We start from the raw sequence: 19884 nt of genomic DNA, 5'->3' as shown, positions 1-19884 counted from the left end.
GCCTTTTCATGTACTGATGTTGTCAACGCCATAGCCCCGCCCCATGGAAACAGGAAGTCCCACCATTTTAACCTCTTAATACATTTTAAACCAATTAACAGTCATTACTATCATCCTTCATGAACTCACGGTTGAAAATATGACTTCTTGCAGCATCATGATTTAAATGGCTTCCTGTGATGGTTATATCATTCGCCATGAAACTGGAAGTAGCTCTGACCCTGCCGTTAGTTGAGCAATGGAGGTGATATTTTCTTGTTCTCATTAGAGTTCCAACCTGAACATGCTTCTACATGAAATACGAGTATAGCGCCACCCAGTGGCTACGTGGAATTTTCCTCTTGATAAAATCATGCTCCCGTTTATTAGCCGCTGAGAGGAGTAGAGATGGAGGAGGTAACAGCAGCAGAGACGGAATAGCCACTGGACGGAGAAGAGCAGGAGGCCACAGCAGCAGAGGTGGAAGAGATGCCTGGTAAGGCAGAGCACGAGATGGTAGAACAGCCAGTGGGTGTGTGTATGTGGCCAGTTACAGAGTCAAACCTGTTTTAGAAGCAGTTGAACACAACTGTCATGTCCACATTACTTCTCAAAACCAGTAATGGCTGTCATACTCCTCGATACTTTCTGGGTGTTATTGTTCTGAAATTTCCTCTTCATGATTAATGTGTAATCCCTCCTGGCCTGTCTCAAAGACCTCTTCAGGTTATGTTGTATGATCCTTGCCCCATTTCTAATACCAGTGTTAAACACCTGTTTTTTTAAATTCAAAATATGCTTAAGGTTGTTTGGATCTATGGTTTGTTTGCAAAACAATGGACAGTTCTCAGGGGCAACACCACTTCTGTGCAGAAGTTAATATAATTTGGGACACATTCCATAATCTCATGACAGTTGTAGGACATGTAGGACATGTAGGACAGTTCACATATTGTGTTAACCCTCCTAGATGAGAGCACACATCACTATGGTTAAAGTCTACTGATACTATTATCAAAGCCTCAGAATGTAGTGACTGAAATCTGGCGACATATTCCAGGATAACGTCACACACTGTTGATGGGTCTGATCGTGGTGGGATGTAAATAACAATGGCGACGGCATGGGAGAACTCCTGCAAAAGATAGTAAGACCACTAACAGCACCACATCGCAATGGCAGGCCGTATTTTTTACTGTGATATGGCCGCGACCCTTTGCTTTCCCACACATTTCCACAGCTCTGTCTGCCCTGACGAGACATAGCCAGATATGCTAACAGCTGAGTCAGTCATGCTGTTCGGTAAGCTCTGTCCCACTGCACCTAAGCCTCCAGTTCCTTGCACTTGTTAAGTAGAGTATTAACATTCCCCATGATTATTGATGGTACAAAGGGCATACAATGCCACCGTTTAGCCTTTAACTTAATTCCAGCCCAGCATTGCAGAAGGGCCATTCAATTTATGTCACAGTGAAAGGGCTCTTCCCAATTAATAGAAGAAATATGTGTTACTGGGCACAGAATTGATTTACACTCATTTTTCTTTCCTGAGAACTATATCCTTAGGAAGTAACAAATTCAGGATGACATTAACACCTTTATATTTTGCTAAATAAAGATGATGCAGTGCTAGTTATTTTTGTCCTTTATTTTGCCCATTTTTAAGAAGGACCATATACATACTCTTAATAATGATCAAGGTGCTTGTAAAATGTTTCCCAAAGTGATGAGAAATTGTGAAAGACTTGCCATTGTGATTAACAAAAAAATTTTCATGCATCACAAAGCCATTTTATCCATATTAAATGAAGATGTGTGATGTAGTTTTCAGCTTTACCGTAACTTAGTTTTTTGGTATGCAGTTTTTCCTATGACAAGATTGTCACCTTTAGACATCAAGATTGTGAAATGCGAATTGTTTGTTTCTTAATGCACTTTTTTTTTATCTCACACTTATCACAGCCTTGATTTATGTCCTAATTTTTCAGTTGATTTAATCTTACATGCTTGTCAATGTTACATGCTTTCAGCAGGGCACCGCAGGGAATTGAACCCCATCTCATTTCTGAGAGTACCATACCAGTGCCTTTTGCTTTTTGGCATGATATGACAAGGTAAAGCAAAACCTGCACCAAGAACAGCATATTTGGTTTTGTAATATAATTTTGATTTGTATTTAATATGTATTGTGATGTTTTAAATAATCTTTGAGATATGCAAGCTAAAATTTTATTAAATACATATATTTTGCTTATGCTGTCTTAATGCAGGAAACGAAACCTTTACACAACCTTTTTTTTTTGTTTAAATATTTTCATGTTTCTTATATTTTACTTTGCATTCACATGATTTTATTATGGTTGGATAAGTAGGGTTAGGTGCATGTGACATTTTCTCTCTGTCCTACCTCAGTGTCAGATGGACATTATTTGTTCTTTATTCTGTCTTCTGACTGTCTTCTTCTATGTGTTAGGTTGAATCTATGTGGACTCTGTTTAGGTGTAGAGTTTGCACATGTTGGAATCACTTTGGTTGTGGTTTGTGGTGCACGGGAGGTGTTTCTACATCTTGGGTGTGTCCAGCTACCTGAGTGTTTACCTATTTAATTTTTAAAATCACAACTCTTCACAAGAAAACACATGCAAAATTGTGTTTGCTTTGTTAAAATCATACATGTATAATTTCAACAACAGAAAATCTACAATGTACAAAATAAGTGTAAAAACACTAAAAACAAAGTTAACTAGATGACTCATGTGTGATACAATCTAAGTGAAAGTACAAATTACTGCCTCGTGATCACTAAAATAAATTGGTGTGACTGTTGCCTCCACTTCATAAAACGATGTCTTTATGTAAACGTGATCAATCAGTGTCCCTCTTTCTGTTGTTGGTTCTTGCACTAACTGTATATATCCTCTTTCTGTCATAAAGTGGGAGATGGCAGATGACTTCAAAATGTCATCATTAAAATCTCCCATCACAGCAACTGTATTAGCTAGTGGTTCAAGCTCATCAAGTAATTTACTGATATGTTGCTTAAATAATGACACAGGATAAGATGGTGGACGATAAACAACTGCTAACACTATGTTATGATTCACAAAGTTGGAAACTAAACATTCCAGACTCACATTTGGTACATTTAAAATGGTATACATCACGTCATCTCTGCAATACATGCCAACTCCACCATGTTGTTGGCCTTGCAATGTCCTTAATGCTGGATGACTGCTGCTGTAAGATGAACTTCGTGGACAGTTATGAAAACTATAACCAGCAATCTTCACCATTTCCACTGACCCAGTAGCAGGCAGCCATGTTTCAGTAACAGCAATGCAGTTAAGCTGTAAATGCTGCGTACATGATGTTATGTCCAATATATGTGGTGCTAAGCTTTGTACGTTCATCATAAACACACTAAATTTGCATTTATTCAGTCTGGTCCTTGGTATATTTTCTCCCAAAAACGGAATCATATTTTCAATGCTCTCCTTAACGTTATCTTTACAATATATACGTTTGACATCTAAATCCTGTATAATCAATCCTGATAAACTCCTTACACGACTTAATGCCACATACGCTTGCCCAGCTGAAAATATTTTACTGAGAGATACGACTGCTTTATCTACGGTGATGCCTTGAACCTTATGTACAGTACAGGCCCAAGCTAGTTTTAATGGAAACTGACGACGCATTCCACCCTTATTGGTTGCCCTCTCCTCCTCTGCCTCAATACCAGTAGAATCAGCTAAATCTAACAAAGTACTTCTACAGCGCTTTCTCCTTTGTACACCTACATGTTTATCATCAAATTTAACAAAGATTTTCTTTGGAAAGGGACTTTTTTCAGATGTTATTATACGTGTAACGGTACCGCAAACGCCATTAACAAGACCGTCAGCAACATCTATATTTTTACATAGCATCACACGTGCACCTTCCCCTATGTTCAAAACGTCAGACAAACATGTATTTGTTGCTTTAGCATGATGACCATCTAACAACTTTAAGTTACCTGTTTTTTTATCATTAATGAAATCTTGTGCATTGATAGAATAATTTTCTGGGCAACTCTCCATCAGTTGTTTAATATTGTGCTCATTTACTTCGTGATTTGTTGCAAATATATGTAAGGCAGAGCTGACCTCACCGGTTTCACGTGATTTTAAAATGTCCACATCACTTTTTGACATTGCTGTTCCCTTAGAATGAGTTCTGATCCTATTTAATAAACTGGAAAACACCTCATCTTGCTGCCTGACGATTTGTGTTAATTCTGCCACCTTAAATAAATTAGACCACAAGTTACTACGCACGTCATCTATATATAATGGTTTTCCTCTTACTGGAGGCAACTGGAAAAAGTCTCCTACTGCTATAATACTGATATTTCCAAATGGTGAAAAGTCACCAGTTTGTTTTATTTGTCTTAGTCGACCATGAATATATGATAACAAGTTGTGATCCACCATTGATATTTCATCAATTATTAAAAGCTGCAGATCACTGTATAAGATACGTAAAGAATTTAGTTTTTCTTCACCTAAAGGAGTGTATGGTAAACGTACATCCTTTCCTATACTAAATGTTGTGTGGATTGTCGTCGTTTGCAAATTGTATGCTGCTATACCCGTAGGAGCTGTCAACAAAACACAAATACTATCAGGATGACGGCATGTCTGTGATAAAAGCCTCATTGATTCGTATTGGATTGCTTTTATCAAATGGCTTTTACCTGTACCTGCACCACCTGTAATAAATAAATGTAAAGGTTCAGGATTTTTACCATTTATCTTGTCTAAGCACCACTGCCTGATGTGATAAAAAATGGACAGCTGTTTTTCGTTTAATGATCTAATTAAAGCTAAGCCATCATCTCTGTTCAAAACATTGTTTTTTTTCTCTAGATGCATAATCCGTTCATTTGCCACCGACAAATCTGGAATGTTTACCTCTGAATCTTCTACAGTTTTTTCTGTTTCTTTCCTTTCTTCTAAACATTCAAGACGCTCCAATTCCTGCTCAGGACACAACTCACACCACACATCTTCCAGTACTCCATTTGTATCTATGTCATTTTTAATATGATCCAAATCATCTGCTTCTGTTTCAAATGCTCTTTTGTTTTCATCTACGACTGATTTTACTGAATGTCTAGACCCATCTTTAAATGTAATAAAGCCACTTTGATAAAACTGCTCATATGTGATGGAGTTAGAAGATTTCAGTTCACTGTCTAAACGATAAGGCATGAACAACTGCATCATACTACGATAGTACTTTTCAGACTCTTTAGTCTTTGAAAAGCGGACATAACGAATAACTGCTGGTTGTGTGCGTGTTCTTTTAGTTATAAAACCAAGACCATTTTGTAACTGTACAGCTGTAGAGCTTTTCTCATTTTTACTTAAAATGCGATATTCTGATGCAAATGTGGCCAAACACATGTTATTAAATGGATCATAATTTGGTCTACTCTTGTACCGGTCGACTAAACTAGTCATCCACATGTCTTCTGTTGTAAGTTCCTGTGATGATGCCTTCTGTCTCAAAACACTGAGAGGCAAACTCATTTTAATTTCATTGTCACTGTTCTGTACAAACACCACCTTCCTAGAACATTCCTTTAAATGCATATTAGTTAACCTGTACACTGCCTCCTGAGCACTCACATCTCTGTTGTGAAGATACACACTTCCTAGTCTTTTCAATGCCTCTTTAGCACTAACATTACCATCTCTAGATGCTTCTCTTTGAGCATTTCCCAACAACAGTCCCATTTCCCTTTCACTTTTTGACATGTATGAGATGATATAGACTACACACGCATATGCATCAACACAGTACTGGATATCAATATTCGCATTCCAAGCTTTCAGCAGTGGTTTGCTGTACTGATTAATCCAAACCTCATCAAGCTGCCTTTTCAACACAACATGTGTATTACGAGCACAACGATTATATGCAGCCTCAAACATTTTTTGAGTGATTCCCAAGCTCTTAAATAACTGCTCAATGCTGCCATAATTACACTCTTCGTCTGCTATTGCCTTCTTGATTTCAGCTAATATTTTACTTGCTACCTCCATTGTCATTTGGTCTTTTTTATTTTTATCCTTTTCTGCACATACACACTTTGTTGATTCATCTGATTTATCAAGGTGACACTTGCAAATCTTTGTCTCATCTTGAATATTTTTACCACGGCAAATGAAAGTTTTGCATGACGCAGGTCGTGGGAAGTTAAATCTACACACAGTTCTTTTCTTTTTACATGTTTTTGAATGACGCTTTGAATGCTGCTGCACAGACGTAACTACCTCAAACAATGGATCATCCTCTGGTGGTAATTCACATGTAACATATTTATCAATAAATGCAGTAACCTCTTCATCTGTATTTTTATCAATAATTGGAGCATTTTTTACCCAAAATAAAACATGTACATGCGGGGAGCCACGTTGCTGAAATTCTACACGATAATAATAGTCTATTATTTCACCAATAGGATGTGATTTTGACATGAGAACCTCTCTTAAGAAACAATGCCAGCGAAAGTCAAACATACGTGCTGCAGTGACAGGATTTTTACGCAACAGCTCACATCTATCTGCCCACTCTAACTGCTCTACCGTCTCTGACCGACCTTCCTGTTTCAAAATACTATTAAGAAGATTAGTCCAACGCATGTCAGCAGATGAGAAAGAGCAAAACCAAGTAGGCACGCCAAGCTGACGTACACAAGCTAAAAGATCCCGCTGCGCTGACTGCCAGAAAGCTGGTGTACCTCGAATGGGTCGAAGAAAACGATATCCATCATCAACCTCTAACATTTGCTTTAAAGAGTCCTCATTTTTCAACAAGTCACTTAACTTTTGAGATCTACAGTTTTGGCCTTTTCGCAGTGCAATTGATACGTTTGACACTACCTGCTCTAATTCTGACATGTACTGTGCAAAAAATATATAATCTACATTCTGAGCAAACCTGCCATCAGCATGTAAAAGTCTGTTATTAAAATACCGAGACAATGTCAAACGATATGGACGAATTTCATGATATGTGTTAGATCCTAAAGGAAATAATACTGGGAAGCACTTTGCTTCATTTGAATGATCTGAAAGTAACTTTACAGGATTATTTCCTTCACCCGGTGCTACATTTAATATCTTATCATAGTATTGGTCAAGGGCTTCCTGACCAATATCAACTGGCATTAAACAAGTGTCTTGAAACATGCAATGTTGCTGCCTATCATGCAATAACTCCTCTTCTCCATCATCACATGTTTCTGCAGTTTCATCTTTACTACTTCCTTCATCTTCTCTACAAAACTCATTTATCCAGTTTTCATTAAACTCTACATCTTTGTAATAACTGTTATTCATTTTTAAATATTTGAGTGCCTCCATTATGTGCATACTGTCAACAAACTGATATTCATAATGTCCTTTATAACTTAATTTACGTTTAAGTTTTACAGCCAACAATGACCCCTCCATATTTGAACGTGGCAACAGGTTGATTGTTTCACAAATTGATGCTGGGACACATGTAACTGGCCCATGAACACCATTCTGTCCACCTTTAGGTAATGCTAGCATTTTCATAAATGGTATATGCAAAGCTATTAAATGCTGTTCCAAACTATTCAAGTGTGCTAATTCTGGAGGAATAGATTTAAGAGTCAAGTTATTTGCGGCACATTCAGGCGGCATTTGTCCTTTACTAATCTTGTAATGACAAGTGTAACAAATCCATAATTTACCCTGCGCTGTTTCTAACAATGGGCAGGGCATTTTGCAATTGTTGTTGCATTTGTGCAAATACTCATCAGTGATACATTTTTGTGCTATTTCAGCTATCATTTTATTCTTTTTATAATAATCTGGCTTACAATTCAACACCTGATGTTTGAAAAGCAACCTATAGCAACAACAGCAAACAAAATTAGGCCCTTCTTTAACCTTTTCCAGAAACTGCTTAATTACAAACTCAGATTCATACAACTTCTCTTTATTTTGTTGCCTTTTCAGATTTTCCAAATCTTTTACTCGTTTTTTATGCTTAGGAGTAGAATGATATTTTGTTTTACAGATGACTTTTTTAGCATTCCTGTACCTTTCTGTGGTTTTATATTTATTTTTACAATGTTCATTAATTTTTTCCTTAAGGGAAGGATCCTGTTTATATTTTAGTTTGCTCTGCTGTTTTTTCGCCTCCCTATGTACAAGATCATGTTTATATTTTAGTTTACTCTGTTGTTTCAATTTCTGTTGATGTAAAAAATCTTGTTTATATTTTAGTATGCTCTGTTGTTTCACTCTCTCTTGATGTAGTAGATCCTGCTTATATTTATGTAAAAGATCATGTTTATATTTTAGTTCACTCTGTTGTTTTTTCGCCTCCCTATGTAAAAGATCATGTTTATATTTTAGTTCACTCTGTTGTTTTTTCGCCTCCCTATGTAAAAGATCATGTTTATATTTTAGTTCACTCTGTTGTTTCACTCTCTGTTGATGTAAAATATCTTGTTTATATTTAACTATGCTCTGTTGTTTTACTCTCTCTTGATGTACTAGATCCTGTTCATATTTTAGTTTACTCTGCTGTATTTTCTTGTTTTTATGAGACACATCTTCGTTATATTTCCTTTTACTCTCAACCTTCTTTTTCTCTCTAAGTAACATATTTTCTCTATACTTCTCTCTGCTATAACCTTTTACTGTCTCTTTATAATGCATTTGATATTGATATTTTGATCTTTGTTTTAATGTCCATTTACTTTTAAAGTACTTTGAAGATGAATATATACATTTACAAATATCAGGTCTAACAGATATCTTCTCTTTAGTAAGGCTATCATTGTCTTGTACCTCAAATAACTGGCCAAGTTTTTTACTGTCCACGGCAACACTTGAATCCTTGCCTTTTTGTTTTCTAAAATTGTACCCTTCTGAAACAGGTGTCTTGCAACATTCATAACAGAAGTCTGTTTGAGGTAATTTTACACAGACAACAGTCTCATAATGATTACCATTGATATTGGTTATATATATTCCCTGATTTGACAACAGATGGTCCCTACAACTATATTCAAGCCAGCGACCATTATAAAAGGTAAAGATATTAACGCCTAAACAATCTGCAGCTGCTTGAATCTCTACCTCTGTGGCCCAAGCATCAATATAACGCATCCTGGACCTCTTAAGGTATTCTAAAACTGAGCTATACTCCCTTCTTAACATTTTCGTATATCTCGCAGGATTGTTTTTTAACTGCTTCACAACAGCTGTTCTAACTTTCTTATGATTTTTCTGAGTCCCAGAAATAGTCAAACTAATGGCACGAAAGAAACAGGAACCATCTGGAACTATTTTCTCAGTCAGACAAGGTGGACCTAAAAACCCCCATGCTAAGGATGCTGCTGCAACCTTCTGTGATTCAATATTCAACTGTCTACACAAAGCATCTGCAACCTCATTTGACATCGGATTGAACTCTAAACATCTACTACCTATATCACAGACAAATTCTACATCAGAATGGACTTGGTCAGCTTCACTGCACTTTCTCTTCTTTGATGTTGAATTTCTCAAGGATGTCCTCCTCTTCTTGTCTATATGGCTGTCAAAACTTGACCTTGTCTGCTCAGTAGGATCATCTAAACTTGAACTAAACTCACTCACCAACTGCCCATCAGCAACATCACCCAAAGACACATGCTGACTTTCACTCTGAGCTACTCTGCAAATTACATTTACTCCACTAATCTCAAAAAGCTTACGTGTCACTGTGATACCATCAGCAAATCTTTGTATGTGGTTGTAAACTTCACCAAGACTACTGAAATAGACAACTACACTTTTACCTGTCACATCGATCATCCCATCTGCACTGCGCGCATGAGAATCAACTACTGCATACTGCCCATCTTGATTAATGATGGCACAAGTACTGTCACTCAGTGTTAAAAAGCAAGTTTCATATTTTGTGCAAATCTTTTCCAATCCATCACGGAGAGTAGTGTGCACACCTGCATCGATAAATTCTCCAGTAACCACACCGATTTCTCCCGAAACAAAATCACCATACAGAAAATCTAAGTTTTGTCCATCAACAACTCTGTTCTTAGGCAAATCCAAAATACAAAGTCTTTCCTGTCCAGCACTGATTTGATCACTCTCCCGCAAATCCCTGTACAGCTCATCTCCTAATACTAAAACTTTATCCAAAGTCTCAGACTGCCATGTAAACACACTGTGCAATTTATGTGTAGCTAAGGCTAACAAGCTTATTGCTACACACTGCACGCCACCATAAAGAAATCTAGAATCGCCCTGATGAAAGTTTCCCCTGAGGGATCTAACATAACTAGGGCAACTTCCATCCTCACACTCACCTGATGCAAATGCCGCGTCTCTGTGTTCATTCACATGACTTTCTTCTACATGAATGCGTCTAACACCATACCCCTGTGCATTCTGAGACTTCTCTAAGTTCCTAATATGTAACATCAGGTCATTAAAAGATGTGTTAAAAACGACAACTGATGTTCCAGTTCCTGCTGCCAAACCCTGATTATTACATATTCCACAATCTACAACTGCAAAATAATCATTGTGATGGATAATCAGACGTGTAGCACCATCAAGCTCCAAAAAACACATTCCGTCCGCAAGCAAATACTCCTGGAGCTTAGCCTCCATCTCAAAGTCCTCTTCAGACACATCACAATTCCCACGAACTGGGTACGCCATCTTTACCTTCCACCTCCTACCAAATACATTATGTCGCTCAACCAACTTGCATAGCTCCTTGTTTCTGCCACTTTTCTGTTTTTCCCTAGACAGACATGCCAGTAGCTTTTTCCCTTCCACACTGACCTGATCCACATCTGATGCTCGCCAAGTGCACACAGGAGACATTTTGTGTTTAATTGCAGCTACAACACTACACGAAATGAGTACCTGAGTGCTATCAGACACAGTTTTAATACTCCTTCCTGAAATTAGAGGGACAGGCATTTCGGTAGTGCACACACAAATGTTAGTGTCACTCCTACCTTTGGTGGCTTCTTGTGTGCGCTGCAAGCCACCGCCCTCTGGCACATGGACAGCCACTGGAACCTCTGAACAGGTGGATCCTGGCACGTCACAGGCACACACTGGGCACGGTGTGGCATCAACACAGCTGGCCGACACCTGGCTCGATGCTGCCTCAACCTTTAAAAGACAAGAGTTTAACAACAAAAACATTACATACCAACATAGCATTTCCACAAAGCGACAGGAAAATATACATAGATTTAATCATAAAAATGAAAAGAAGGAAAACATGGACACTTTCATCATTTATGTTCACTAACACCAACTTTGGGGGAAAAGAATTATGTTCTTCATGAACAAAAATCAAAATAAATAAAATAAAATTAGGGATTACTCTAGACAGATTTGCTCTAACCTTTTCCACCGCTGCGTCTGACTCGACACCAACAGACACCGGGGCACGTGTTGTAGGTGACCTCTGTAAATATAAACATAAAAACCCATATTAACAAAACACACTTTGGCATCACTGCTGCTTTAACCATGTGTTGTACCACAAATGTTATACATTAGACATTACATACCTGCTGCCTAACCCGCTTCTGCTTGATGACAGCAGATCTGCGACAAGGTTCCTCAGGCAAGGCCTAAAGCAAAAGATAGAACAAAGGTTACAAAGGTTTAAGTATCAGTGCAATATCTCCTTGAGAAATTATCTACAATATTATTAATATCAAAAGATGGCGGGATGAAATCTATTTCACTATGACACTTCACCTACAAATTAAAAAAGAAAAATCTCCAAGACAATTACCCGTTTGCCTGTAGGAACGTCTTCAAGATCCGATGGAAAAACTTTATCCACGGCAGCCAGAATCGATGCGGAGAATCGGACAGGATTGAGTGGGATGAAACACTCCCTCAAGGTCACCGGACTACCATCCACCTGCAAAATAAATACACAAACATAGTTTCAGACAATTTGTTTGTAATAACTCGTACCTACACCCCCCCTCAAAAAAATAAATAAATAAATAAATACATTAATCTAGACCAACTCTAAAAAGCATTATCATGTGTTATATAAACATATAACAATAATATAAATACAAACCTGGTGAGGAACCAGCCTCCTCTTGGGTGAAGCTGGGGCATGCCTAGCTTCTCCCGAATGGTTCCTCTATAATGTCACATAAAGAAGAACAGATTAATAAAATAATTACTTCGAATTACAATTCATACATAAAACCATGATAAATATTCAGCCTATTACCTTCCTGCCCGACTCCACCAGCGTCCACTTGGAAGGGGGTGGGGGACGTGGTGCTGGTACCTCCCCCTTCACAACCACTCTGGGAATCCTTGGCACCGATGGCTTAGGAGACACCGATGGCTTAGGAGACACCTGGCGTTGCACCGGTGGCGAAGGTGCTGGTGTCTCCAGTTGCTGGTAGGCGGCACTCCACAGCAACTGCACAAGGATCGGCATCCCGACATCATCACTTAGGTGGACCTAGAAAAACAGTGAAAATAAAATTATTTATGCAAGTTACACAATGTGTCAAACATGAGACGTTAGTATTTTTACAAGTGTCCCATCAAGGTAATAATATTTACGTACACCATCATATGCCCACAAGTCCAAACGGTGGAGAGGAAAATGGTCAGCCATGTGCAAGTACTGGACACCTAAAAGACATTAACATCATATATGAGAAAAAGAATGAGTACATGTAACAATTTCCTTATTCCAAACGATACCTTTGAAATATAATCCTTCACACTACATTTGTAAAATCCATCAATAAATCATTTCTCCTGAACTTACCCTGATCTTTTGACCGACGGTGAAATTCCTGACGCATCAGTTTCTGGTAGTCGGCGGGTACTGTTAATCTCGGGACGAAGTCCACGACAAAGACCTTTAGAAAGAAGAAATAATAATTTAGTAATTGCTAAAGCAACCTTCAAAATGTCACCACCTTCAAATAAATGTGTAATACCTTCGACCAGCGAGTGCAGACTGTCCCCAAATATCGGCTAAAAGCCTGTCCCGCTTCATCAATGGTTCGGCTGGATGTGAGGTTGTTGCTAGGTGCCAAAAGACAGACTGCGTCTGGGACCAGGGGAATCACGGCATGTGAAACCTCCGTACAAAGCTGATCAGCGTCGGCACCGGGAGTAGCCATGATGCCAAAAGACAGCTTGTCTCCTGGCATCTTGACTATTCCGTCCGCCACAGCTCTCAGATGTGAGTCTCCCACAACTAAGACAAACTGGAAACAATAAAAAAAAAAAAAAAATCAGTACACACACACAACAAAATAAATAGCTTCTTAGGATCAACATCAAAAGGTACTCTCAGAACTACATTTAGACATTTAATATACCTTCTTGTCTGGAGATCTCTCAGGGATGACCACTTTGTGCCTACAGCCAGTATAGACACTCAGGGGCCATCTGCGGACTTTGTGGCGAAAACCTGTACCACGTCCTGTAAATACATAGAAAACACTTAGGAACCTTGCTAAAATAAATATAATTGGCAAAACATTCTTTTTATTTTGTTTCGTTTTATTTTTACTATTAATTGATTTCCTTTGATTTTATATCATAATACTATAATATTATACCATTATTTCTCATCATTATTATGATTTAATTATTCAATACATCAATTAGAAATGTATACTTCATCATTCACATGTATGACAAAAAAAGGACAACAAAAACAAAAAAGCTACATACGTCCACAAACCGCAGGCTGTACATGATCTGCTCGAGACGTGAGCCGATCAGACATCCGTTGTCTGGCAGCATCAGAACGACCCTGAGACTTAACACGCGGCATCTACAAAAAGAGAAAAACATTTAAATGATTAGAAAAGTTAGAAAAGTGATTAACAGTTATAACAAAAACAGAGTCATCCATTCTTTTGCAAACCACTGTTATTAATCCAAACATTGCACATCCTCAACTCACTCCTAATAATAACTACATTGTAGGATCAGCTAATACCAATCCTTGTACTTTGCACTGAATTACTATTCACTACAATCACCAAATCTCAATTATTCTGAGTACTAAAAGATTAAACTTTGTACATCAACACATAAATCATATACTAATTGGACTCTACTTTCTTTCAATAAACAAGCATAAATCAAACACATGAAACCTAAACAGTGAAACCGCATCATGCCTAAAAATCATCTCTGATCCTTTTTCCCATCTCTACTGAATCTTACTCATACACAATACAGTATAATCACAACATATCAGAGAAACATCAGCAGATGTTTCCAGTCTGGGACCAATTCACATTAAACTTTAATTAATTTAAAATAATTTAAATATATATGAGATTTATCAATCTCAAGCTGCACACCACTGAACTACTACTGTATTTGATAATATATGACAATAAAAATAAATTTAAAAAGTACTTCTATGACTGTTAACATGAGGGCAGTACTGAGCTAACACAACCAGCACACAAAGAAACAAAGGAGAAATACCAAACAGTAAGAAGCCTGTGACAAAATGGCGGTCACAGACACATTTCACCTGGCAACATATAACTAAACTATTGCATATTAACAAATATAGTCAAACTACAGTAACTCCTCCAATATATTCACGGCTACAAACATGACTAAAAATAAATTTAAAAAGTACTTCTATGACTGTTAACACGAGGGCAGTACTGAGCTAACACAACCAGCACACAAAGAAACAAAGGAGAAAGACCAAACAGTAAGAAGCCTGTGACAAAATGGCGGTCACAGATACATTTCACCTGGCAACATATAACTAAACTATTAGATATTAACAACAAATATAGTCAAACTACAGTAACTCCTCCAATATATTCACGTTACAAACATGACTAAAAATAAATTTAAAAAGTACTTCTATGACTGTTAACACGAGGGCAGTACTGAGCTAACACAACCAGCACACAAAGAAACAAAGGAGAAAGACCAAACAGGAGGAACCCTGTGACAAAATGGCGGTCACAGACACATTCCAGCTGGCAACATATATCTATTAGATATTAACAACAAATATAGTCAAACTACAGTAACTCCTCCAATATATTCACACTCAAAACATGACTAAAAATAAATTTAAAAAGTACTTCTATGACTGTTAACACGAGGGCAGTACTGAGCTAACACAACCAGCACACAAAGAAACAAAGGAGAAATACCAAACAGTAAGAAGCCTGTGACAAAATGGCGGTCACAGATACATTTCACCTGGCAACATATAACTAAACTATTAGATATTAACAACAAATATAGTCAAACTACAGTAACTCCTCCAATATATTCATGCTACAAACATGACTAAAAATAAATTTAAAAAGTACTTCTATGACTGTTAACACGAGGGCAGTACTGAGCTAACACAACCAGCACACAAAGAAACAAAGGAGAAAGACCAAACAGTAAGAAGCCTGTGACAAAATGGCGGTCACAGATACATTTCACCTGGCAACATATAACTAAACTATTAGATATTAACAACAAATATAGTCAAACTACAGTAACTCCTCCAATATATTCACGCTACAAACACGATTAACTTTTCCAAAAAGCAGACTAATAAAACCTTTCCATTTCTACAACACATCCTTGCTTCTTACTTGCAATTCTGATTCAACTGCAATTAAATGCCACAAGTACGTGAAGCCGCTAACCGCAATACAGCCAAACTAAACTACACCACAATACGTAAAACACGTACTTAAGCCAGCCCAAGTTTACAGCACTCACTACAAACATGTATATTTTCAGTTCTGTGGTTTAATAACCCCAACATAGTTAAACAGTTAAATACGTTTAAAAAAAACAAACAAAACAAAAGATATTAGCAGGCTTGAAAACAACATCAGTTTTACATCGGCAAAGTACTTTTCAATAAAACTTACCTTGGCTCACTTCAAGTACGCGACAGGAAATAATCCACCAAAAGAAAAATAAATTCTCTTTTGAGAAAAAAAGCTTGTCTCTGTTAGATCTTGCAAAGGCAATCTCTCTGAAACAAGCCAAAGTAGCAACTGTTATAGTGCTCTTATAAAGCTATTCAAAATCCTTCTCAACCAATCCCTGTACACTAGGAAAAAAAAGACCCCGCGGCTTTTGGAAAAGCTAACGTGAAGTCACCTCGTTAGCCCCGCCCTGATGGAAAACACAAAGAAACAAAGGGGAAAGACCAAACAGGAGGAAGCCTGTGACAAAATGGCAATCACAGATACATTTCACCTGGCAACATATAACTAAACTATTAGATATTAACAACAAATATAGTCAAACTACAGTAACTCCTCCAATATATTCACGTTACAAACATGACTAAAAATAAATTTAAAAAGTACTTCTATGACTGTTAACACGAGGGCAGTACTGAGCTAACACAACCAGCACACAAAGAAACAAAGGAGAAATACCAAACAGTAAGAAGCCTGTGACAAAATGGCGGTCACAGATACATTTCACCTGGCAACATATGACTATTAGACATTAACAACAAATATAGTCAAACTACAGTAACTCCTCCAATATATTCATGCTACAAACATGACTAAAAATAAATTTAAAAAGTACTTCTATGACTGTTAACACGAGGGCAGTACTGAGCTAACACAACCAGCACACAAAGAAACAAAGGAGAAAGACCAAACAGGAGGAACCCTGTGACAAAATGGCGGTCACAGACACATTCCAGCTGGCAACATATAACTAAACTATTAGATATTAACAACAAATATAGTCAAACTACAGTAACTCCTCCAATATATTCATGCTACAAACATGACTAAAAATAAATTTAAAAAGTACTTCTATGACTGTTAACACGAGGGCAGTACTGAGCTAACACAACCAGCACACAAAGAAACAAAGGAGAAATACCAAACAGTAAGAAGCCTGTGACAAAATGGCGGTCACAGATACATTTCACCTGGCAACATATAACTAAACTATTAGATATTAACAACAAATATAGTCAAACTACAGTAACTCCTCCAATATATTCACGCTACAAACATGACTAACTTTTCCAAAGAGCTAACTAATAAAACCTTTCCATTCCTACAACACACCCTTGCTTCTTACTTGCCATTCTGACTTAATTGCAATTAAATGCCACAAGTACGTGAAGCCGCTAACCTCAACACAGCCAAACTAAACTACACCACAATACGTAAAACACGTACTTAAGCCAGGTCAAGTTTAAAGCACCCAGTACAAACATGTATATTTTCAGTTCTGTGGTTTAATAACCCCAACATAGTTAGATAGTTAAATACGTTTTTAAAAAACAAACAAAACAAAACATATTAGCAGGCTTGAAAACAACATCAGTTTTACATCGGCAAAGTACTTTTCAATTAAACTTACCTTGGCTCACTTCAAGTACGCGACAGGAAATAATCCACCAAAAGAAAAATAAATTCTCTTTTGAGAAAAAAAAGCTTGTCTCTCTTAGATCTTGCAAAGGCAATCTCTCTGAAATAAGCCAAAGTAGCAACTGTTATAGCAGTCTTATAAAGCTATTCAAAATCCTTCTCAACCAATCCCTGTACACTAGGAAAAAAAAGACACCGCGGCTTTTGGAAAAGCTAACGTGAAGTCACCTCGTTAGCCCCGCCCTGATGGAAAACACAAAGAAACAAAGGGGAAAGACCAAACAGGAGGAAGCCTGTGACAAAATGGCAATCACAGATACATTTCACCTGGCAACATATAACTAAACTATTAGATATTAACAACAAATATAGTCAAACTACAGTAACTCCTCCAATATATTCATGCTACAAACATGACTAAAAATAAATTTAACACTAGAAAACCCAGAGGCTTCCCAACTGGGATTTTGATGGACAAAGCTCAGAGAAGGGCCAAGTGGGAGAACAGATTTCAACCAACATTCTGTCTTAGGTGCGAATAGCTGCCTTAGTTTTGTAAAAGAGGTCATTACTGGTGAACCCTGGGGGGCACATAACACCTTTAGCAAGAAGCTGCCACATTATTAGCATACTGGTCAGACCACATTCCAGGGCAGGGGGATCAGATGAAGAGTCTCCAAAGCTCTTGAAATGGCATTTGTTTCTTTACATTTATGATGTATTGCTGAAATACAAAGAAAAAAATTCAAATGATATACCACAAAGATTGATTCATATTTGTAAAAAAAAATCCTTTTCGTTTCATACACAAGAAAAAAATAGTTTTTTTTTTCTGAATTTTCACCAACTTTGCCAACTTTATAACATGTTGTTATGGCACAAAAAATTAAAAAAAAATTTAATTTTAAAAACGGAAGCATGTCCTGGTTTTGCAGCCAAGGGTCTTAAAATGACCTGAAAAATTAGTTTCTAAGTAAGGAGGACTGAAATGTAAGCATGACAAATGTACAAAGATACCTGTCATTTTTTTTCCAAAGCATTTTATTTTTGTCATTAAAACACAAAACAAATGACAAATGGACGTAATAAAAGAACTCCACATATTTGTACATATTTACATTAGGAAATAGTGACATGAGCTGGCATTTTAGTGCTCTTGCAGTCCATCTGCAGTGTCAGTGTCACAACATGCTTGACACTCCCATGGTGTCTCCTTCTTGCATTTGCCACAGGTGTACTTGTAGCAGCGAAAACATCTCACAGAGGCAGAGTTCTGTATGCATTGTCGCTTGACCTGACACTTGGCTCTTTTCCCAGGGCTAGGTGTGAGAGGTTGCTGCAGACGCACTTCCTCCTTGTGTGCCTTCTTCGCTCTCACATGAGATTTGGCCAACTCTTTGGCCAGCTCAATCAGGAAGTCCACCCGTCTGCATGTAAATTTCATCCTTGCAAAACAGCTCAAGTTCCTTTAGTTTTGATCGAGAGTGTTTGTGCACAGAATTGAGCAGAGTCCTGCCCCCTGCTGAATCCTCAGGTAATGGCTGCATTTGCATATGAAAAGATGCTAATTGTGGCTGCCAGAGTCGTTCGGTTTACACTAAGGGCCTTTTGGGAAGGTTCAGGGTTTTCTGGGGGGTTATAGAAATTTCTGGGTTTCCTAGTGTTAAAAAGTACTTCTATGACTGTTAACACACGGGCAGTACTGAATTAACACAACCAGCAAACAAAGAAACAAAGGAGAAACACCAAACAGGAGGAAGCCTGTGACAAAATGGCAATCACAGACACATTCCAGCTGGCAACATAGAACTAAACTATCAGATATTAACAACAAATATAGTCAAACTACAGTAACTCCTCCAATATATTCACGCTACAAACATGACTAACTTTTCCAAAAAGCTAACTAATAAAACCTTTCCATTCCTACAACACACCCTTGCTTCTTACTTGCAATTCTGACTTGAGGAAAATCTCCTCTTGATGAAGATAAACTCTTGAAGAATGGGCATATGGCTTTGGGCAAGAGTGGTCGTGCTGTAGGAGGGAGGTTGTTGGCTGATGGGGTGGTGCAATAGGCCGTAGCGGCGCCAGAGGTGCGAGGGCCTCCAACGCTGCTTGCAGCTTTAATTAGGCCCGAGCACCGAAGGCGGTGCGAAGGCCTATTAAAATGCAAGCGTTTATTATTATTAGGGTCCGAGCCATACAAAGTATGGCAAGGCCCTATTGTTTCTGCTATGTTTATTAGGGTCCGAGCCATACAAAGTATGGCAAGGCCCTATTGTTTCTGCTATGTTTATTATTCTTCTCCTCCTTCTAAGCATTTCGAGGCCAAATTTGACCCCCTAAACACCCATGAAAAGTTGTGAAACTTGGCACACACATCAAGCCCGGTGAAAAATTTTATATTCTAAAGTCCGCATTGACTTCAATGC

General features: G+C 37.8%; 1 protein-coding gene across 1 annotated transcript; it reads right to left on the bottom strand.

Annotated features, from left to right (window-relative positions):
- Positions 1-365: 365 nt before the first annotated feature.
- On the bottom strand, positions 366-18893 carry LOC121653991. The gene is made up of 13 exons (XM_042007798.1): positions 18711-18893; positions 13782-13884; positions 13424-13527; positions 13037-13309; positions 12862-12955; positions 12655-12722; positions 12307-12546; positions 12148-12213; positions 11848-11979; positions 11618-11680; positions 11449-11511; positions 11051-11210; positions 366-472 (listed from the first exon to the last, which is right to left on the bottom strand). The coding sequence occupies exons 1-13, from the start codon at positions 18891-18893 to the stop codon at positions 366-368; spliced, it is 1656 nt and encodes a 551-aa protein (XP_041863732.1).
- Between the last annotated feature and the right edge of the window lie 991 nt (positions 18894-19884).

This window comes from Melanotaenia boesemani, chromosome 15, assembly GCF_017639745.1.
Source record: "Melanotaenia boesemani isolate fMelBoe1 chromosome 15, fMelBoe1.pri, whole genome shotgun sequence".
In the NCBI taxonomy this organism is placed as follows: Eukaryota; Metazoa; Chordata; class Actinopteri; order Atheriniformes; family Melanotaeniidae; genus Melanotaenia; species Melanotaenia boesemani.
Note: the sequence above shows the minus strand (reverse complement) of the source record. Positions and strands in the feature narration are given on the sequence as shown.

Coding starts and splice junctions, on each gene's coding strand:
- LOC121653991 (XM_042007798.1), bottom strand. CDS start 18,893: ATGAAATTTACATGCAGACGGGTGGACTTCCTGATTGAGCTGGCCAAA. Junction 11,980..12,147: donor GGAGGCTGGTTCCTCACCAG/GTTTGTATTTAT, acceptor TTTATTTTGCAG/GTGGATGGTAGTCCGGTGAC. Junction 473..11,050: donor CACACAAGAAGCCACCAAAG/GTAGGAGTGACA, acceptor CTGCCTTACCAG/GCATCTCTTCCACCTCTGCT.